A 23,102-nucleotide genomic window follows, 5' to 3' on the forward strand; every position below is an offset into this window, starting at 1 on the left:
TTTTTAATGATTGTGTGTGTGTGTGTGTGTGTGTGTGTGTGTGTGTGTGTGTGTGTGTGTGTGTGTGTGTGTGTGTGTGTACGTGTGTGTGCGTGTGTGTGCGTGTGTGTGTACGTGTGTGCACGTGTGTTGTGTGTATGTATGTGTGTGTGTGTTTTAACAGCAACCAGATTTCTTCGGTGGTGATTCTCTTCTTAATATTGTGTTTCCCTTTTTCTGTGTCTTTCGTTGCACTAATAACCTAGGAGCAATGAGAAATTAGTCATTATGCATGGATATAAAACACACACACATTGAACAAGTAATAATTGTTGTGATAAATAAGTTTGCTTCTGATTGTTTTGAGTCTTACTCTGCAAGAGTCATCATGGATTCTGACACATTAGCCCCAGTTGCAGCACTGCACTCCATGAAATGCATGTTATACTCCTAATAAATGGGAAAATACAACCACAAAGTTGTTTTTATACAATTGTGGTCAGAACTATTGGCATCCCTTGTAATTATAATCAGAGATGGCTGTAAAAATGAATCAGCATTTTTTTTATCCATTTGTTCAATCATTAAAAAAATAGCAAAGATCTAACCTTTCTTTGAAGTAAAAGGGAAAGTGTGTGTGGGGGAGGGGGGAGAAATCACATTATGAAATAAATGTTTTTCTCCAAAACATGTTGACCACAATTATTGGCACCCCTAGAACTGTTTATGAGTAAAATATCTCTGAAGTATATTCCAATTAATATTTATATTTATTAGCACACCAGGGTGACTAGGAACATTAAATTGTCTAGCTATGACGCCTTGTTTCACAGGAGTCTGAGAAAACACAAAGGCCAAATTTCCTTAATCATTCATCACAATGAGTAAAACCAAAGAATATAGTCCTGATGTGCAGCAAAAAAGGGTTGAGCTTCACAAAATAGAAAGTGGCTATAAGAGTCCCATTCCCACCATCAGGGCAATAATTAAGTTCCAATCAAATACAGATGTTACGAATCTGCCTGGAAGAGGATGTGTCTATATTTTCTTAATGTACGGTGAGGGGAAAAATTGAGTGGACAAAGGATCACAGATGGAGAATCGCAGAGATTAGTGTAGTCTTGGGGTAAGAATGTATAAAAAAAAATGTTTCAAACAACCCCTACATCACCACATGTTGTTTGGGAGTGTTTCAAGAAAGATCCTTCTTGCTCATCCAGAAACAAACTCAAGCATATTCAGTTGCCAGACATGACTGGAAATTCAAAAGGGATCTGGTTCTGTGGTCAGATGAAACTATAAAAAGAGCTTTTGGCAGCACAACCACCAGATGAGTTCGGTGCAAACAGAGATAAAATAGGACCCCATGTCCACGGCTAAAAATACAGCTGGATCTTTAATGTTGTGAGCCTATTTATTTAGCTGGAGGTCCTGGGCATCTTGTTCAGATACATGGTATTATGGGTTCTAGCAAATACCAACAGATAAAAATCGAAACATGATGGCCTCTGCTAGAAATCTTATAATGGGCCATGGTTGGATCTTCCGTCAGGACAACTATCCAAAACAAACACCAAAACCAACACAAAAATGTGTCACTGAACACAAAATGAAGCTTCTGCCATGACCATCCCAGTTCCCTGACCTGAACCCTAAAGAAAACGAGTAGGGTGAACTGAAGAGAAGAAGCAGCATTAACAATCTAGCTGGGAATCTGAAGGATCTGGAGAGATTCTGCCTGAAGGAATGGTCTCTGATCTCTTGTCAGGTGTTCCCTAGACTCATCAGGTATTAAAGTGGACTCTTGGCAGTTATCTTGGGGAGGGAGTTTGCAAAAAGTATTTAATAAAAGGGTGCCAATAATTATGGCCAACATGTTTTGGAAAAAAGCATTTATTTCATATATGTGATTTATCAATTATTTTACTTTAGTGGACATAATATTTTTGTGAATTTACATCCATCTTTGATCTATTTACCAGGCGTGCCAATAATTCTGACCATGACGGAACATAGAGTTATGCAAAACAATTATAGTTAGAACTGTTGGGGTCACAATGAACTCTTACTCTGGCTAGATCCCCCCCTTCCTCACTCTGGACTTCACGCTTAACAGAATCGTTCTTGTTTCCGAGCAATATCATGATGGCATCATCAGGAGCCCTCTCCTGTGGGACATTGCGTCATAATGCAATTAAGGCAAGGAAACGTTGATTAAGCATAGTTTCTCAGCAAAATCAATTTCAATCAATTCTCAATTTATATTTTATTTTATATATAAGGTCTTATATTTTGACTAAAACAAAAGGAAATGAAAACAATATCTACCTGAGCTTGAGAGATCCAATCTCGTACAGAAATGAAGCTCTTTGAACATGTGATTTCATACATGAGCAGAACCGCATCAGCCTTGTGGAACACTTGTCTGGTGATGCTGTGAAACCTTATAAAGAGTTTTTGGGGTTAAATCACACACTCTTTTTTCATCACATATTATTTTGTTCTGATGTCTTACCTCTCTTGACCTGCTGTGTCCCATATCTGCAGTTTAACAGTTCTGTCAGGCAACACAACAGTCTGCATACAGGTATCAACACCTGGGTGCAACACAGTGTTAACTATCAATGATACATGCAAACTTAAAAAAAAAAACATAAAACAGCTTTAAGTTATTCTATTTTATGAATTTATACATTTACAGTATACACATAATTTAGTCTTTCTTGGAGCATTTTTTCTTCTTTCTAGAAATTGTGTTTTTATACAGCTCTGTATCATGACACTTTATACACTATCATAGTAAAATTTGGGAAATTAAAGAAATTAATACTTTTATTCAGCATGAAATGTGACAGTAAAGGCATTTATAATGATTAAAAAAAATCCTGAAAAATGTGTCATAGTTTTCACAAAATATTAAGGAGCATGACTAGTATTTCTTGAGCACCAAATTTTTGAAGGATCACGTGACTCTGAAGAGTGGAGTAATGGCAGCTTTGCTATCACAAGAATCAATCAAATAAAAATAAATAAATATATATATATATAATAAATAGAAAACAGGTTGCAATAATACTTTTTTTCTGTATTTTTGGTTAAATAAATGCAGACTGAGTGAGCTTGAGAGACGTTTTTTCAAAAACATAAAAAAATACTAATGCACCCAAACTTTTGAACGCTAGTTTATATAATTACTCCTCTCCATCACAACACTCACCAATAGTGGAGCGGTAATCCTCAGTGAACTGCCCTTCATGGAAGCGTCTTATGAAGGAAGTCTTCCCAACACAGCTGTTTCCCACCATGACCACATTAAACTGTACTTCATTATCTGAAATTATATTACAGAGTATTAGACAATAAAATGTAATCATTAATTTACAGAACGATGTTTTATCACTTTGCTCACTCCTGTTCTGTATATTTATTGTCTGCTTGGTTCCAGTGCTTCTATCACGTTTTATGATTTGGTCCAAAGAAACAAGACCAGCATCAGTGCCTTTTGGAGCAGCTTCTTCATTTCTAGAAGAAGAAAAAATTTTTTTATTTTTATTTATTTTTTAAAGAAATTTGAGATAAATAAAAAACTCTTATACAGCTCTCTGTCATACCTGGTTTCCATGTTGCTCTGCTCAGAGATCGATTTGGAAATTGGTTGATTCTCTGGTTGTAAGCTGGGATACGCATTACAAACCTTTACAAAACAATATAAGTGTTTTGAAATACAATTTCCGTAAAAGACTAAAGTACAAAATCTACAATGAAGTAATACATACCGTTAAGTCATCATTGACCTCATCTTCTAATTCACTTCTGTCAGCAGCGTCCAGCCTACCAAGGCCTTGTTTGCCCTTATTAGTGCGTCTGAAACCAAATTTCCTTTTAGTTGAAGGTGAGGTCCTTTCTTGGACAACAGGGTTACCACTTTCTTCTAGTTGACTGCTACTTGTGTGTGCACTGGGGACATTAAGATGTTCTTTATTCAGTTTATTTTGAGGGATATTATGCACTACAGACACCTCAGCTCTTTCAAGGTTCTTAATTTCTTGCTTTTCCCCCTCTGAGTTCTCTTCTACCGCCCCATCCTCTTTGTCTTCATCCTCCCTTTCTGCTTTGAGCTGCTGTCTAGGACTCCTGCGAGTTGAACCCATTTTTCTTCGTCGTCTTTCTGGTGAGTTGGGTTCACTGTGAGTTTGGAAGGTCTGTGGTGGTTGTGGCTGAAGAGATTTGATTTCTGGTTTATTGAGATAAGGAGTATTCTCTAAGTGACCAGAGTTTGGCTCATTGACGTTCAACTCGTAATTAGATGAACTTTGAGAAGTCTTATTTAAAGCTCTCTCTATCTCCTTAAGAAGTGAATCCTCTGACTGATCGTATTTTTTTTGCTCTCCTACAGCTTTTCCTAATAAGATAATTTCAGAGTCCTGAGACATCATCAGATGTGTGTCTGCAGTTTCCGTGTCCTTGTATGCATCTCTCTTTCCCCGTATTCCTCCTTCTCTGACATTCTTCCGAGTCGAGCCTATCTTTCTTCTTTTCTCAACTGTAACATTCTCTGGTTGTAGTTGTTTGGTAACATCAGCACTTACTAACTGATTTTCCCATATCTGAAGAGTATTTTCAGGTTGTTCGGGTCCAGATGGTCCACTGGAGTCAGAATTGTTCTGATAATCATTTTCACCTCCTTTTAAATCTGTTGCACTAACTGACATTTCTAATTCGAGATCTCTGGCACTGACAGCTTCTAAGGACATTTCCTTGGGCTGACTAATGATTGATGCTAAAGGCATATCATCCAAATCATCCTCTGCTTTTTTGGTTTCTATCTCCATTACCATACCAAGTATATCATCCTGGTCACCCATGTCTTTCCCATGCCTTCCTTGAGGATTTCTCCGGGTGGAGCCCATCTTTCGCTTCTTTTCTTTGGTGCACAGTATTTTTTGAGAGCTATTTTCGTTGTTAACGTAATCTTGAGTGTTTTTTTGTTCTTGTGTGGAAAAAACATGGCACATGGTTTCAGTTTGTTCAGTCTCTGATCCTCCATGAACATGCTGATCAAGGTATTCTGCAGACATAATCTGATGAACATCTTCATGACTGACTGTCAAGACAAATGTGTCCCTTGTCCCTTCATAGAGATTGATTGCCTCATTCAGACTGTTACTGTCATTTACAGTATTCTCCAATCCCTTTTCCTCACTCACCTCAGGTGGGTTATTGATATTAAGAGAAAATTCCTTCACTCCATCTTCTGATTCAAAAGGCATGTTTGAAATAGCTTGATAAGAAAATTCAACAGGGAAGTTTTGTTCAACATCTTCATCCAATTTACAATCATTTTCTCCTTCACTGATTGATAATTGTGTGCCTGTATCCTGCTCCTTTGCAATTCCTTTACTCTCTCCATCCATCTTTTTGGGTTCTACTTCTCTTCTCTGCCCTTTGTTCCCTTTGAGTGTCTTACGTGATGAGCCCATTTTTCTCTTGTGAACAACTGGAATAGAGTTTGATTGTACATCTTTTCTGTGAGACTCTTCGGGAATGAGGCTTATGATTTCACTTTGTTCAGGAAATGAATACGTCTCAACATCTCCCAAAGGAAGGTCTGAAACAATTTCAGCAGCTTGATTTTGATCATTTTGTTCTGATTTTTCTGTCTGAACATCCGATTGCTGAAAAGCTTGCAGGTGTACAAGAGATCCTGTAATGGCTTCTCCAAGGATCAATGTCTTCTCAGACTTTGTGGTCCCATCATCAATCGTTGTATTTTCAGCTTCTCCCTCTTTCTCTTCTTCAACCTCCTCTTCATTTACCATCCTCTTCCCTCTCTTCCGAGTTGACCCTATTTTTCTCTTCTGCAAAGATCTGTTGGAGACTGAATGCACTTCCACTACCTCTGTTGGAGGTACCCAAGTGTCACCCATGGCAAAATCCTCAGATGACACATGAATTTGAGTTTCCTCCAAAGACAGGGAATCAGACAAGACAAGATCATAATGACTTATAAGGCTGTCTCTGACTAAATCTGCAGTTCTCACTGGGACCTCTAATAAGTCAGTATCAATCTGTGACGGATCAGTTTGTGTTTGAGAGTCATCTGATGTATGCTCTTGCTTCAAATCATCACATAGCAGCACTGACATACCCACTAGCGTTGTGGTCATTCTCTCTTCATTTTCATCATGTCTTATATTACAAATTTCTTGTGTCATGTTGTAACCAACCACATTATTCTGGTCTTGAATTTCTGAGAGTGTTTCTGTGTCTTCTTGTCCTTTCCTTTGTCCTTTGTTCCCTCTGAGAGGTCTTCGAGTTGAGCCCATTTTTCGCTTGTGAACAACTGGACTGGATTTTGCCTGTACCTCCTCACTGTGAGAACCTTCAGGAATGATGTTGATGTCACTTGGCTCCGTAATTGTATATCTTTCTCCTGAAACTTTATTCTCAAAATGTTCTGATAATTTCAACTCTTCTACTTGAGAAAAGGCATTTTGATGAAAATCAGACTCTGTGGTCACATTACTACATGCTTCAGTGGCATCATCTTGCACGAGAAGTCCAGTATCAGTCACAAAAGAAACATACTCAGAATCCAGTTTTACATCTGTGAGCTTTTGGGAATATTTTGAGCTTTGTGATGTAGTTTTATCTGGACTGGGTTCATCCTCCAAACTGAATGTTTCTTTCTCTACATTGGTTATACATTCACTGTCAAGTGTCTCATTTTCATCATCATAATTTAATCCTTTTCTTTGTCCTTTATTCCCTTTCAGAGGTCTTCGAGTAGAGCCCATTTTTCGCTTGTGAACAACTGGACTTGGTTTTGAGTGTGCCGCCTCTCCTTGAGTATCTTCAGGAATGATGTTGGTGTCATTTCGATCAGGAATTGTATCCGTCTCTCTTGACCCTTCAGTGACATTATCTTGCACAAGAAGGCCAGAATCAGTCAAAGAAGAAACATTATCGTTATTTTCAGATACTTTCAATACTTCCAGTTTTGCATCAGTGAAAGTATCATTTTGAAGTAGATCAGACTCAGACATACTACTCTCCTCTGTAACTGTATCTACAGTAAAGTCAACTTCTCTGACTATAACAGTAGCATCAAGGGTGTTTTCTTCTGTTCTTTCTGCTTCAGATGTTGTTAAGTCTGTCGTTTTCTTTTCTGTTTGAATGTCTGAGGGTGATTCTGCTTCTCCCTCTGCTGGCACTCGTTCAGCGTCTCCATCGTTTTTAGTCTCTTCATTCATTTTTGTGAGGGTTTTTGATTCTGTGAAGTGAGAGATAGTTACTGCAGTGGATTCCTCAGACACTGAATCTAAACTAAACGATGACTGCATGAGATCAGATGCAGACCCTTCAGCAGGATCGACATCATTATTATCACTTATTTTCATCTCCTGTGCTTTAGCTCCATCTTTTGAGCTTTGCGATGTAAATTTATCTGGACTGGGTTCATCCTCCAAACTGAATGTTTCTTTTTCTACATTGATCATACTTTCACTACTAAATGTCTCATTTTCATCATCATATTCTCTTTTTTTTCTTTGCCCTGTATCTCCTCTGAGAGGTCTTCGAGTTGAGCCCATTTTTCGCTTGTGAACAACTGGACTGGATTTTGCCTGTAGCTCCTCACTGTGAGAACCTTCAGGAATGATGTTGATGTCACTTGGCTCGGTAATTGTGTCGATTTCTCCTGAAAATTTATTCTCAACATTTTCAGATACTTTCAAGTCTTCCACGTGTGCATTAGAAGAAGATACATTTTGATGAAAATCAGACTCAGTAATCATATCACTATCCACTGTAACTGTATCTCCAATAACTTGTATTTCTTTGACTATAACAGTAGCTTCACAGATGTTACCTTCTGTTCCTTCTCCTTCAGATGTTAAGTCAATCGTTTTGTTTTCTGTTTGAATTTCTGAGATTGATTCTGCGTCTCCCTCTGCTGGTGCACTTTCAGCATCTCCAGTTTTTTCCTGGGACTCTTGATTGAGTTTTCTGAAGGTTTGTGATTCTGTGATGTGAGAGATAGTTACTGCAGTGGATTCCTCAGACACTGATTTTAAATTAAACGATGACTGCATGAGATCAGATTCAGAACTTTCAACAGGACCGACATAATTTTTCTCACTTATTTCCATCTCTTGTTCTTTAGCTCCATCTTTTGAGCTTTGTGATGTAGATTTATCTAGACTGGGTTCATCCTCCAAACTGAATGTTTCTTTCTCTACTTTGGTCATACATTCACTGTCAAGTGTCTCATTTTCATCATCATAATTTAATCCTTTTCTTTGTCCTTTATTCCCTTTCAGAGGTCTTCGAGTTGAGCCCATTTTTCGCTTGTGAACAATTGGATGTGGTTTTGAGTGTGCCGCCTCTCCTTGAGTATCTTCAGGAATGATGTTGGTGTCATTTCGATCAGGAATTGTATCCGTCTCTCTTGACCCTTCAGTGACATTATCTTGCACAAGAAGGCCAGAATCAGTCACAGAAGAAACATTATCGTTATTTTCAGATACTTTCAATAATTCCAGTTTTGCATCAGTGAAAGTATCATTTTGAAGCAGATCAGACTCAGACATACTACTCTCCTCTGTAACTGTATCTACAGTAAAGTCAACTTCTCTGACTATAACAGTAGCATCAAGGGTGTTTTCTTCTGTTCTTTCTGCTTCAGATGTTGTTAAGTCTGTCGTTTTCTTTTCTGTTAGAATTTCTGAGATTGATTCTGCTTCTCCCTCTGCTGGCACTCGTTCAGTGTCTCCATCATTTTCAGTCTCTTTATTCATTTTTGTGAGGGTTTGTGATTTTGTGATGTGAGAGATAGTTATTGCAGTGGATTCCTCAGACTCTGAATCTAAACTAAACGATGACTGCATGAGATCAGATTCAGACCCTTCAGCAGGACCGACGTCATTATTATCACTTATTTCCATCTCCTGTGCTTTAGCTCCATCTTTTGAGCTTTGCGATGTAAATTTATCTGGACTGGGTTCATCCTCCAAACTGAATGTTTCTTTTTCTACATTGATCATACTTTCACTACTAAATGTCTCATTTTCATCATCATATTTTACTCCTTTTCTTTGTCCTTTATTCCCTTTCAGAGGTCTTCGAGTAGAGCCCATTTTTCGCTTGTGAACAACTGGACTTGGTTTTGAGCGTGCCGCCTCTCCTTGAGTATCTTCAGGAATGATGTTGGTGTCATTTCGATCAGGAATTGTATCCGTCTCTATTGACCCTTCAGTGACATTAACTTGCACAAGAAGGCCAGAATCAGTCACAGAAGAAACATTATCGTTATTTTCAGATACTTTCAATAATTCCAGTTTTGCATCAGTGAAAGTATCATTTTGAAGCAGATCAGACTCAGACATACTACTCTCCTCCGTAACTGTATCTACAATAAAGTCAACTTCTCTGACTATAACAGTAGCATCAAGGGTGTTTTCTTCTGTTCTTTCTGCTTCAGATGTTGTTAAGTCTGTCGTTTTCTTTTCTGTTTGAATGTCTGAGGGTGATTCTGCTTCTCCCTCTGCTGGCACTCTTTCAGCGTCTCCATCATTTTTAGTCTCTTCATTCATTTTTGTGGGGGTTTGTGATTCTGTGATGTGAGAGATAGTTACTGCAGTGGATTCCTCAGACACTGAATCTAAACTAAACGATGACTGCATGAGATCAGATGCAGACCCTTCAGCAGGATCGGCATCATTATTATCACTTATTTTCATCTCCTGTGCTTTAGCTCCATCTTTTGAGCTTTGCGATGTAAATTTATCTGGACTGGGTTCATCCTCCAAACTGAATGTTTCTTTTTCTACATTGATCATACTTTCACTACTAAATGTCTCATTTTCATCATCATATTCTCTTTTTTTTCTTTGCCCTGTATCTCCTCTGAGAGGTCTTCGAGTTGAGCCCATTTTTCGCTTGTGAACAACTGGACTGGATTTTGCCTGTAGCTCCTCACTGTGAGAACCTTCAGGAATGATGTTGATGTCACTTGGATCAGTAATTGTGTCGATTTCTCCTGAAAATGTATTCTCAACATTTTCAGATACTTTCAAGTCTTCCACGTGTGCATTAGAAGAAGATACATTTTGATGAAAATCAGACTCAGTAATCATATCACTATCCACTGTAACTGTATCTCCAATAACTTGTATTTCTTTGACTATAACAGTAGCTTCACAGATGTTACCTTCTGTTCCTTCTCCTTCAGATGTTAAGTCAATCGTTTTGTTTTCTGTTTGAATTTCTGAGATTGATTCTGCGTCTCCCTCTGCTGGTGCACTTTCAGCATCTCCAGTTTTTTCCTGGGACTCTTGATTGAGTTTTCTGAAGGTTTGTGATTCTGTGATGTGAGAGATAGTTACTCCAGTGGATTCCTCAGACACTGATTTTAAATTAAACGATGACTGCATGAGATCAGATTCAGAACTTTCAACAGGACCGACGTCATTATTATCACTTATTTCCATCTCTTGTTCTTTAGCTCCATCTTTTGAGCTTTGTGATGTAGATTTATCTAGACTGGGTTCATCCTCCAAACTGAATGTTTCTTTCTCTACTTTGGTCATACATTCACTGTCAAGTGTCTCATTTTCATCATCATATTTTACTCCTTTTCTTTGTCCTTTATTCCCTTTCAGAGGTCTTCGAGTTGAGCCCATTTTTCGCTTGTGAACAATTGGATGTGGTTTTGAGTGTGCCGCCTCTCCTTGAGTATCTTCAGGAATGATGTTGGTGTCATTTCGATCAGGAATTGTATCCGTCTCTCTTGACCCTTCAGTGACATTATCTTGCACAAGAAGGCCAGAATCAGTCACAGAAGAAACATTATCGTTATTTTCAGATACTTTCAATACTTCCAGTTTTGCATCAGTGAAAGTATCATTTTGAAGCAGATCAGACTCAGACATACTACTCTCCTCTGTAACTGTATCTACAGTAAAGTCAACTTCTCTGACTATAACAGTAGCATCAAGGGTGTTTTCTTCTGTTCTTTCTGCTTCAGATGTTGTTAAGTCTGTCGTTTTCTTTTCTGTTAGAATTTCTGAGATTGATTCTGCTTCTCCCTCTGCTGGCACTCTTTCAGCGTCTCCATCATTTTCAGTCTCTTTATTCATTTTTGTGAGGGTTTGTGATTTTGTGATGTGAGAGATAGTTACTGCAGTGGATTCCTCAGACTCTGAATCTAAACTAAACGATGACTGCATGAGATCAGATTCAGACCCTTCAGCAGGACCGACGTCATTATTATCACTTATTTCCATCTCCTGTGCTTTAGCTCCATCTTTTGAGCTTTGCGATGTAAATTTATCTGGACTGGGTTCATCCTCCAAACTGAATGTTTCTTTTTCTACATTGATCATACTTTCACTACTAAATGTCTCATTTTCATCATCATATTTTACTCCTTTTCTTTGTCCTTTATTCCCTTTCAGAGGTCTTCGAGTAGAGCCCATTTTTCGCTTGTGAACAACTGGACTTGGTTTTGAGCGTGCCGCCTCTCCTTGAGTATCTTCAGGAATGATGTTGGTGTCATTTTGATCAGGAATTGTATCCATCTCTATTGACCCTTCAGTGACATTAACTTGCACAAGAAGGCCAGAATCAGTCACAGAAGAAACATTATCGTTATTTTCAGATACTTTCAATACTTCCAGTTTTGCATCAGTGAAAGTATCATTTTGAAGCAGATCAGACTCAGACATACTACTCTCCTCTGTAACTGTATCTACAGTAAAGTCAACTTCTCTGACTATAACAGTAGCATCAAGGGTGTTTTCTTCTGTTCTTTCTGCTTCAGATGTTGTTAAGTCTGTCGTTTTCTTTTCTGTTAGAATTTCTGAGATTGATTCTGCTTCCCCCTCTGCTGGCACTCTTTCAGTGTCTCCATCATTTTCAGTCTCTTCATTCATTTTTGTGAGGGTTTCTGATTCTGTGATGTGAGAGATAGTTACTGCAGTGGATTCCTCAGACTCTGAATCTAAACTAAACGATGACTGCATGAGATCAGATCCAGACCCTTCAGCAGGATCGACATCATTATTCTCACATATTTTCATCTCCTGTTCTTTAGCTCCATCTTTTGAGCTTTGCGATGTAAATTTATCTGGACTGGGTTCATCCTCGAAACTAAATGTTTCTTTTTCTACATTGATCATACTTTCACTACTAAATGTCTCATTTTCATCATCATATTCTCTTTTTTTTCTTTGCCCTGCATCTCCTCTGAGAGGTCTTCGAGTTGAGCCCATTTTTCGCTTGTGAACAACTGGACTGGATTTTGCCTGTAGCTCCTCACTGTGAGAACCTTCAGGAATGATGTTGATGTCACTTGGCTCGGTAATTGTGTCGATTTCTCCTGAAAATGTATTCTCAACATTTTCAGATACTTTCAAGTCTTCCACGTGTGCATTAGAAGAAGATACATTTTGATGAAAATTAGACTCAGTAATCATATCACTATCCACTGTAACTGTATCTCCAATAACTTGTATTTCTTTGACTATAACAGTAGCTTCACAGATGTTACCTTCTGTTCCTTCTCCTTCAGATGTTAAGTCAATCGTTTTGTTTTCTGTTTGAATTTCTGAGTTTGATTCTGTGTCTCCCTCTGCTGGTGCACTTTCAGCATCTCCAGTTTTTTCCTGGGAATCTTGATTGATTTTTCTGAAGGTTTGTGATTCTGTGATGTAAGAGATAGTTACTAAAGTGGATTTCTCAAACACTGAATCTAAATTAAACGATGACTGCATGAGATCAGATTCAGAACTTTCAACAGGACCGACATAATTTGTCTCACTTATTTCCATCTCTTGTTCTTTAGCTCCATCTTTTGAGCTTTGTGATGTAGATTTATCTAGACTGGGTTCATCCTCCAAACTGAATGTTTCTTTCTCTACATTGATCATACATTCACTGTCAATTTTCTCATTTTCATCATCATAATTAAATCCTTTTCTTTGTCCTTTATTCCCTTTCAGAGGTCTTCGAGTAGAGCCCATTTTTCGCTTGTGAACAATTGGATGTGGTTTTGAGCGTGCCGCCTCTCCTTGAGTATCTTCAGGAATGATGTTGGTGTCATTTCGATCAGGAATTGTATCCGTCTCTATTGAGCCTTCAGTGACATTAACTTGCACAAGAAGGCCAGAATCAGTCACAGAAGAAACATTATCGTTATTTTCAGATACTTTCAATGCTTTCAGTTTTGCATCAGTGAAAGTATCATTTTGAAGCAGATCAGACTCAGACATACTACTCTCCTCTGTAACTGTATCTACAGTAAAGTCAACTTCTCTGACTATAACAGTAGCATCAAGGGTGTTTTCTTCTGTTCTTTCTGCTTCAGATGTTGTTAAGTCTGTCGTTTTCTTTTCTGTTTGAATGTCTGAGGGTGATTCTGCTTCTCCCTCTGCTGGCACTCTTTCAGCGTCTCCATCATTTTCAGTCTCTTTATTCATTTTTGTGAGGGTTTTTGATTCTGTGAAGTGAGAGATAGTTACTGCAGTGGATTCCTCAGAAACTGAATCTAAACTAAACGATGACTGCATTAGATCAGATTCAGACCCTTCAGCAGGATCGACGTCATTATTATCACTTATTTTCATCTCCTGTTCTTTAGCTCCATCTTTTGAGCTTTGCGATGTAAATTTATCTGGACTGGGTTCATCCTCCAAACTGAATGTTTCTTTTTCTACATTGATCATACTTTCACTACTAAATGTCTCATTTTCATCATCATATTCTCTTTTTTTTCTTTGCCCTGTATCTCCTCTGAGAGGTCTTCGAGTTGAGCCCATTTTTCGCTTGTGAACAACTGGACTGGATTTTGCCTGTAGCTCCTCACTGTGAGAACCTTCAGGAATGATGTTGATGTCACTTGGATCGGTAATTGTGTCGATTTCTCCTGAAAATTTATTCTCAACATTTTCAGATACTTTCAAGTCTTCCACGTGTGCATTAGAAGAAGATACATTTTGATGAAAATCAGACTCAGTAATCATATCACTATCCACTGTAACTGTATCTCCAATAACTTGTATTTCTTTGACTATAACAGTAGCTTCACAGATGTTACCTTCTGTTCCTTCTCCTTCAGATGTTAAGTCAATCGTTTTGTTTTCTGTTTGAATTTCTGAGATTGATTCTGCGTCTCCCTCTGCTGGTGCACTTTCAGCATCTCCAGTTTTTTCCTGGGACTCTTGATTGAGTTTTCTGAAGGTTTGTGATTCTGTGATGTGAGAGATAGTTACTCCAGTGGATTCCTCAGACACTGATTTTAAATTAAACGATGACTGCATGAGATCAGATTCAGAACTTTCAACAGGACCGACATAATTTTTCTCACTTATTTCCATCTCTTGTTCTTTAGCTCCATCTTTTGAGCTTTGTGATGTAGATTTATCTAGACTGGGTTCATCCTCCAAACTGAATGTTTCTTTCTCTACTTTGGTCATACATTCACTGTCAAGTGTCTCATTTTCATCATCATAATTTAATCCTTTTCTTTGTCCTTTATTCCCTTTCAGAGGTCTTCGAGTTGAGCCCATTTTTCGCTTGTGAACAATTGGATGTGGTTTTGAGTGTGCCGCCTCTCCTTGAGTATCTTCAGGAATGATGTTGGTGTCATTTCGATCAGGAATTGTATCCGTCTCTCTTGACCCTTCAGTGACATTATCTTGCACAAGAAGGCCAGAATCAGTCACAGAAGAAACATTATCGTTATTTTCAGATACTTTCAATAATTCCAGTTTTGCATCAGTGAAAGTATCATTTTGAAGCAGATCAGACTCAGACATACGACTCTCCTCTGTAACTGTATCTACAGTAAAGTCAACTTCTCTGACTATAACAGTAGCATCAAGGGTGTTTTCTTCTGTTCTTTCTGCTTCAGATGTTGTTAAGTCTGTCGTTTTCTTTTCTGTTTGAATTTCTGAGATTGATTCTGCTTCTCCCTCTGCTGGCACTCGTTCAGCCTCTCCATCATTTTCAGTCTCTTTATTCATTTTTGTGAGGGTTTGTGATTTTGTGATGTGAGAGATAGTTACTGCAGTGGATTCCTCAGACTCTGAATCTAAACTAAACGATGACTGCATGAGATCAGATTCAGACCCTTCAGCAGGACCGACGTCATTATCATCACTTATTTCCATCTCCTGTTCCTTAGCTCCATCTTTTGAGCTTTGTGATGTAGATTTATCTAGACTGGGTTCATCCTCCAAACTGAATGTTTCTTTCTCTACATTGATCATACATTCACTGTCAAGTGTCTCATTTTCATTATCATATTTTACTCCTTTTCTTTGTCCTTTATTCCCTTTCAGAGGTCTTCGAGTAGAGCCCATTTTTTGCTTGTGAACAACTGGACTGGATTTTGCCTGTACCTCCTCACTGTGAGAACCTTCAGGAATTATGTTGACGTCACTTGAAACTTCATTCTCAGGGTTTTTAGATATTTTCAGTCTTTCAGAAGAAGTTTGAAATAAATCTGATTCAGAAGTCCTGTTCCTCTCCACTGTAACTGTATCATCAAATTCTCTGATTAAAACACTATCATGGCTGTTCTCTTCTGTTCCAACAGCTTCACTGGTAGATGAATAAAAAGATATGATCTCTTTTTGAATTTCTAAGTCTGTGTCTCCCTCTACTGGCACTATTTCAGTATCTCCTTCATTTAACTGGGTCTCTGAATGAAATGTGAGCTTGTAAGAATCTTGAGAATATTCAGGAATGACAAGGCTGATATCACTTTCCTCCGCAATGGTGTCTGTCTCTTCTGAACCTATGGCTACATGTAAAAGAGGACTAGAATCAATCACAGCAGAAACATTATTGGATACTTGAAATGTTTCCTGGTTTATATCAGAGGAAGTATCCTTTTTCTCTTCTGTTAATACTCTGTTTTGGTCTGGATTTTCTATTTGTAAATTTGATTCACTATTATTACACACTTTGTTAACATCGGTTATAGGTTTTTCCACTTCTAATATCAGGAGTGACGCACCCATCCTCTCAATTCCTTCTGTTTCTCCACTTCTTCCAACACTTCCATCAAAAGATACATTCTCTAAGTTTTCACTAAAATCATAGCCTTCTTCACCAAGAGATTGTTGGTGTGCATGAGATCCTATGTCTGTTGCTAAGTGTTCAAAACTAAGCATTTCCTCTGACTTTGAGGTCAAATCAATAATTATAGTTTCTCCTTTGTCTTCTCTAACCTCTTTATTTTCTAGCATCTTCCCAGCATTATCTTGTGATGGACCACTTTGTATTTGAGATATAGTTGAAGAATATTCTCGTCCTCTATGCAACTCCTTTAAAACTTCACACGGTTCCTTATGTAAATGTGTCTCAATGCTTGTTCCTCCATCTTCTTTATTATTTCTTGATTCCATTATTATTTGTGTTACATTGTGATCTCTTGCATCACACTGGTCCATGATTTCAAATACATTGTTGGTTTCAGATCCTCTTTCATCAGCACACTCTAAATCAGTCAGAGTATCACATGTTATTGAAGCAACATCACACACATTCATTTCCACATAAATCTCTTGGCTTTCTTTAACAGCATCGCTCTTCTCATGTGGTGAATTGGTTGATGTGTGTTCAGCATGACTAATATTAGATGCGAGAACATCAAAACTTATATTTCCTTCCTCTATAAGCTGAGCAGTATGTTGGCTTAGTGAAGGAGATTCCTCACAATTTAAAACAAGTAATTGTGCATCATGTCTTGGTGATAAACTTCTTGTTTTTTTGTTTAATGATAGTTCCTCTTTCTGCATTAGAAACTCATCCTTGCCTTCTGCTGGATTTACATCTCTACAGTCTTGAAATGTGCTTGTATCATTTCTTTTATCAGGCACATGTTGGTTGTCATTTTCCAAAACTTTGTTAAAATCCTCAGTGTGTGAACCAAACTTAAAATCCAATCCCTTGTTGAGTAATGGAGTACCATTGTGGCTAGATGTTTCAGGTAGGGGCTTTTCTGGATTAACATGGGGGAAAGCAACTGTTTGGTTTATAGTTTCATTTTCAGTTCCAGCTGAAACTTCAGGCTCCTTCAGGTCAGCCAATAGAGGCTCATTTGATGTTTCTGTGTGGGACGATGGAGCATCTCTTACCACATCATCCCACATTTGTGCCATCTCTTCTGAAATGATGAACTTCGCTTTGTCTACGGCTTCTGCTTTTCTTTCATTCTCTGTCATGCTTCTCAAATGTTCTTGCACACCTACATTTTCACTGTTTTTCCCCCCGAGAGGCCTGCGGGTTGATCCCATCCTCCTTTTTTGTCCAGTGGTGCTGGCTAATGGGGTTTCTTGGCAACTCAATGGCTTTAGTTTATTAAACATGGCTGGATCCTCTCGTAACAAATCACTTTCAGATACCATAGCATTTACTACCTCATATGAATGAGAGGTTATTTCTTGATGGTGCATTGCATCTTTTTCTACATTTTCTGAAACCACATCCGTAAGAGTTGCTTGATACTCCCCACCCAATCCATAACTTTCAGCATGAAGGGATAAATTAGAAGGAGAACTTGATTGTTTGTTTCCTCTGAGAGATGAATGTTGTTCTTCAGTGGCTGATATGTTTGGTTGACTGACATATTCATCTAACTCTTCAGTGGTCCTCAGCTCATCAAGTTTGCTCTCCACTTTAAACCCACCAGCACTCTTGCGAGTTGATCCCATTTTTCTTTTCCTTTCTGGCAGTTCAGTCTCCAGGAGTGAATCCTTTTGAGTCCTTGCATGTGGAGGACATTCTAATGCAGATGTTTGCTGATCAATACTTGAGCTTGAGGGATAATCAAACTGGGCTGAATGGTAATCAGAGGTGGTGTGAAATTCATTTTTCCCATCACCATTCTCAGGAGTCTGTTGAGACCCATCGTCATCATCATTCTCAATATTTCTGTTAAGACCTTTAGGACCTCGTCTAGATGAACCAATTCTCTGGTTCTTCTTGGATCTTCTGTTTGACATAGCTGTTCATATGTTCATAAAATAAGAAACAATGGGGATAAGTAATTTCTTTAACACTTTAACATCTTTAACACTTATAATAACATGATTAAAAAGGAAACCAGAGAGCATTTTTGATGCGTCATATGCATATGACTCATATATCAAATGTCACGAATGTGCTCTCAAAGCACCCTAACAAGCTAGATACAAGTAAAGATAAGGTCAAGAGTTATATTTTCAGTAACAAATGTGTCAAAAACAACATTTGTCTTTACAATTTCCATTCGCCATCAGGCCACAATACTGTACAACTACAGTAGTCATTTAATGACATTTTCCTTCCATTCAACATGTGCTGAAAAACATGTTACCATTTTAGTCAGTTTTAGTAAGAATATAAAACTTAGAAGAATGAAGCATCTTACAATCTAAACGAAAAATAAATGAGTAATGATGCAACACCTTTTCAACTATTGTCTTCATCCAACTCCAAAAGTGAAAAAAAATCTTTATGTGTCAATACATATATTGTTGGATGGATGGATAAAGATTTTATCATTACAATATCAGGAAAACACCAAAAAAGTGTGCAAGACTAACAGTCTGCTCAGATAGTAAGTACACAATGTGAAAAGACATTCCACCAATAACTAATAAACTACATAACATAACGAAGTAATCCAGTGTTAAACTACATACTTTACATGTAAACTTTGCATTTCCAAATACAAGTGACAGCATAATTGTAAAACGTTCCCCCTAAAATTTGTGATGCTCAGAAAGTACCATGATAAACGGATGTTACCTTCTGGTGATCCTTTAAGAATCCATCTACTTTGCAGTCTTAGGGCTTTTAGTAGAGCTCACAGCTGAACACTTTTAGTTGCCTATGTTTCTCTTTTGAAGGAAGCCGAGTTGTAGCTTCCTTTTCGCCGCTACCCTCAACTTCCTGTATTGTTGACACAAATTGCATCGCATGTTAAGTGTGAACGGTAAGCATGCATTTCACAGAGTTGCTGATAACTATTCCTCTGCAAGACTCAAGTTTTTGTCCTTCAAAATTTAAATTTAACCATATTATTAGCAGTTGATTTATCATCTTGGGTTTGATGATAAATCTGTTAGTTCTCAAAAAGCACAGCAATCTGCTAGATGTTCAGTGCATATTTTAAAGTTCACTTATGCAACCCATTAAGTGGACCTATAGCACTTAAAACTCAAAATGAATAAAAAGCAGCAAAAAGTTCAAGCTGCATTTCATTTTACCTTCAAATATCCTTCTGGGTTGTTCTTAAAAAAAAACCCCTTTACAGTAAGATTCAATTAATTAACAATGCCATCCATATGAACTACTGTTGCAGCATTATAGGTTAAAATGAATTCATAAATCTATTACTCATTGTTGATAAATGCATTCATACATGCAGAAATTATAATAAAATAGTTTAATACTTGCTGTAAAAATTTAATAGCTAGTTCATGCTACCTAAAATAATAGTCGTTGTGAATTGTAGAGTAAAGAGAAGTCATACAACGAATTCATAAGTAACTTTTTTTAATGGAAGTACGAACAAAAAAAGCATACAAAATTGGTTTCAAATGATCACCAGACATGAGATACTCCATTCAGAACTTTTCACTGCCCAAAGAGCATAAAATTACATTCCAGGCATTTAGGCAGGATGAAACCATTGCTACCCATTAAGCACAGATATCTTAAGTAAAAAAGGATACTCGGAACGCTATGGGGAAAAACATTTTAAAAAGACTTTGGGGGCCAAAAAACAAAAACAAAAACAAAACAATCCATCATTGTTTCCCATCATCCTAGTCTGTCAAGTAGGAATGCACAGACATGCTTTCTCTGACAAGGCTGGACTTCTCACTTCCGACCATTGGATCGTGAACGACTGAAAAGAAAAGAAACGAGACAAATTACATGAGCATAAATGTCAATACTCCAGCTATCCCATACACCACAACTCAAGTGTAAGCCTACCTGCGTGATCTTGAGAAAGACCTTGAAGGTTTATAGTTTCTATCATTAGACAAAGACCTCTCTCTTCTCCTCTCTCTGGAAAGGGACCTATAAAAGCCACGGAAATACACTTGAATGAGTGCATGTCATGGTTACAACATTGCTAAGGAATTGCAAAAATGAGAAGATAGAGGGCAAATTTAGAGAGCTATGCCCATAAGAATAGCCATAAATAAAAGCTATAGGTAAACTGGTTATGGAGATGTAAATCCTTTGGTCGTATTATGAAAACATTTAAAAGGCTCACCTGCTCCGGCTCCGGCTAAAGCTCTGCCTCCTGGGTGACCTAAACGTGGATGCAAGAAATACTGACAAGTCAGGTGTCAATATGATCAAAAATATTAATGATATATGAAGCGCCACGCAATGACAATAGTTTTTTTTTCTTCCAGAATAGACACTAATCTGCCTTCAGTGAAGGTTATGAAACCCATAATGGGTAAATCAATTTAAATCAACTATCAGAAGTGGCCATTCCAGATCAGCCTTTCATTGGCCAAACCTTTGTGCTCTGATCAAAAAGGTTTCAGTATGAAAACTACTGAAACAGAGGGATATAAATGTACTGTTTTGAAGGGGAGGAAAAAAACTCACTCTTTGGATACTGTAAAATACACGTTACCGTAACAAAAAAGGTCATACCTCAAAACCACCAAATAAACAAAATTCAATGTCATTAAGCGGGAGGAAAAGGCATTAACTTACTATTTTGTTTTCAACAAGCTAGTTATGATGCAGGGAAGCTGAGTGCTGGTCAGGAGGGCGTAATTTGCGGGGAGATTTTGCCACATGGTTGCTAGATGTTAACTGCTATACAGTAGGTGGCTGAAGATGTCAGTTAGATGAGGACTGCTGAGGATATGTTGTCATGTAGACATTTGGGGAGGGGCATAAGACCCGTTGATTGGTTGTAAGTGTGGCGTGGTTGGTTTTGCCGATCAGGTTAACGTTGGAGGAGGTGAAGGAGCCTGAGAGAGGCATGCTCAGGAACCAATGGGCTGGTGGCCATGCTTGGATCATGTGAGCTGATTGGTGTACGCTGGTCACATGATGTTGAAAGAGGGCTAGTTGACTGACTCAGAGGAAGATGAGTAGAAGCTTGGTGATGTCTCTGAAAGGGGGGGTGGGGTGGTCAGCTTCATTAATATAAATAGAAAAATGACATTAAACCCAAACAATGAGAAGATTCTTTGGAAATCAGGCATGTGATCAGCTAAAAAAAAAGAAAGAAAACCTGGGCCTGGTTGCATGAAACCTCTTAAGTGGTTTGACTTAAAGGGGGTGTATATCCCTGAGGCAAGGGATTTCTTTAAGAGCGTTGCAACAAATGCCTTAAGGCCAGAGTATACTTTGTTTGCCGGGTTCCGCTCTGTGCACAGTTGAGTGCGCGAGCCTCTCAAAAAGTATACACCTTTAACAGTGAGAGCGAAAAGACGCGTTCGGCACGTGAACACTATCAAGTGGACTTTGTTTTCAAGTGCTCAAATCACTTGCATATCGTCTAAGTGGACACAAAAATTGGGCTGCACATGAACTGTGCGTGGATGCCCCTCCTGAGGCCAAAAATTATGTCACACAGGCAAGTGCAAGGACCATTGCAGAACGCAATTTACTTTGGGCTTAAACCGTCACCCTTACCAAAGTGTTTATACGAAGCATTCCGTGATAGTTTCTGACAAAACACAACAATGGAGAAGCAGTTGATATAGTGTAGTTACAAAAATATCCCACAATAAAGAGAACATAACAGACCACTAACTTTTAGACAAATTTAACATTTAATAAGCTATACAGCTACAATTACAATATTTGAGTTATGGAGATTATTAAAGGGGGTCTGACGGACGGCACAGAGCATCCTATAATTCAAGCACATTGTTTCTATGAGTGTACGCACAACGGGACTGCGCATCATCCCGCTACGACACCGGAGGATGCTCAATCCTGCCGTGCCAATCATACAGTTTCCCATTAAATTACATTATATTTGTCCACCTCAATGTCATTGTACTTACACATCGACACCATTTTTCCTGTATAGTGATTATATTAACGGATTTTGCCGCCTTGAACTTGAGCACGAATGTCCAGAATGATGCATCTGGTGCTTGGTGTCCTAGCTGCGACATGGCAAGGCACCTAGTCTTGTGTGCTAACCAGCTTTACAGTCCTAGGAAAAAAAATCTAAACCAGACTGGACCAAGGACAAAAAAAAAGCTATTCTTTTAGAATACAGGGGTAAAGCACCTAAGCATGCCGCTATAATCAGTCACTTTCACGCATAAAACAAAATCCTGGCACGATAGGCCTAATTTGTATCCGTCCCTTCATTTAAGGCTAAATGTTTACCAAGGACTTTGTTGCAACGCATATCAGAACTTAAGGGAATACTTAAGTAATTAAGGGAAAATACTTTGTGACAGCCATGTTCCATAAGTGGACCCTTAGGTTTTTTTTCTTGCAAACCCATTTTTTTTACTAACTTTGGAATTTCTTAACTTAAGGGCTTTCATGCAACTGGGCCCTGACCCCCACAGCAATTATTATTATTAAAAAAATGTTTTTTTATTATATATTTTTAAAAATCAAATTAATAAAGAAATATCTTACTATTGCAATACATACTATTGTACTGTAAAATAAAATAAAGATATAAAGATAATTAATTTATAGTATGTATGGTAGTATTTTACATTACAATGTTATAGTAAAAACATGAATTAATAATAAATCTATTTTATTTAACAGAGCAGTAAAATTCCAATAATAACATTTATGGTGGTCTTAATTTCTTAGCTTTCAAACACTAAACCATTGAGCTTTTATTTAAGAGGAAAACCGCAGGGAGACATTAAAAATCCTCTTTGTTGACAACAAATTTATAAATGATTCTCATTACAAATTTGAGAAGATGTTTGGCGTATGTTGCCTTTCCAAATGTAAATTATAAGCGACACCACACTTGCAGTATCATAAATCATATTCTCACAAACAAGCAGTCAAAGTTCACATAAAAAAAGGCAACTGCCGAGTAACAGCACCGATTTTAACTCGCATTTGCTGCTTTGAACCCTGGCTAAGGGTGTCCCGCA

At 37.9% G+C, this 23,102-nt stretch overlaps 2 protein-coding genes across 3 annotated transcripts in view; both read right to left on the reverse strand.

The window, feature by feature from the left end:
• On the reverse strand, nucleotides 1-18,892 carry rab44 (RAB44, member RAS oncogene family). Of its 2 annotated transcripts, none has more exons than XM_067460131.1 (10): nucleotides 18,778-18,892; nucleotides 3,756-17,992; nucleotides 3,591-3,673; nucleotides 3,389-3,501; nucleotides 3,197-3,310; nucleotides 2,495-2,576; nucleotides 2,308-2,422; nucleotides 2,049-2,147; nucleotides 353-429; nucleotides 1-241 (listed from the first exon to the last, which is right to left on the reverse strand). In XM_067460131.1, exons 2-10 carry the CDS (start codon nucleotides 17,988-17,990, stop codon nucleotides 157-159), a joined length of 15,003 nt encoding a protein of 5,000 aa, XP_067316232.1. In that variant the 5' UTR covers nucleotides 17,991-17,992; nucleotides 18,778-18,892; the 3' UTR covers nucleotides 1-156. The 2 variants fall into 2 exon arrangements, with proteins under 2 accessions (XP_067316232.1, XP_067316233.1); XM_067460132.1 differs by having other exon boundaries at nucleotides 3,756-14,659; nucleotides 18,778-18,870.
• Nucleotides 18,893-19,510: 618 nt separating this feature from the next.
• srsf3a (serine and arginine rich splicing factor 3a) overlaps nucleotides 19,511-23,102 on the reverse strand; it is a 10,151-nt gene continuing 6,559 nt past the window's right edge. Inside the window, exons 4-7 of the mRNA XM_067458185.1 lie at nucleotides 21,624-21,682; nucleotides 20,258-20,419; nucleotides 19,972-20,058; nucleotides 19,511-19,882 (exon numbers count right to left, since the gene is read on the reverse strand). Coding sequence (XP_067314286.1) covers nucleotides 19,855-19,882; nucleotides 19,972-20,058; nucleotides 20,258-20,419; nucleotides 21,624-21,682 — 336 coding nt within the window. The 3' untranslated portion in view covers nucleotides 19,511-19,854. The remainder of the gene's footprint in view (nucleotides 19,883-19,971; nucleotides 20,059-20,257; nucleotides 20,420-21,623; nucleotides 21,683-23,102) is intronic.

The sequence above is a fragment of the Pseudorasbora parva genome, chromosome 12 (assembly GCF_024679245.1).
Source record: "Pseudorasbora parva isolate DD20220531a chromosome 12, ASM2467924v1, whole genome shotgun sequence".
In the NCBI taxonomy this organism is placed as follows: Eukaryota; Metazoa; Chordata; class Actinopteri; order Cypriniformes; family Gobionidae; genus Pseudorasbora; species Pseudorasbora parva.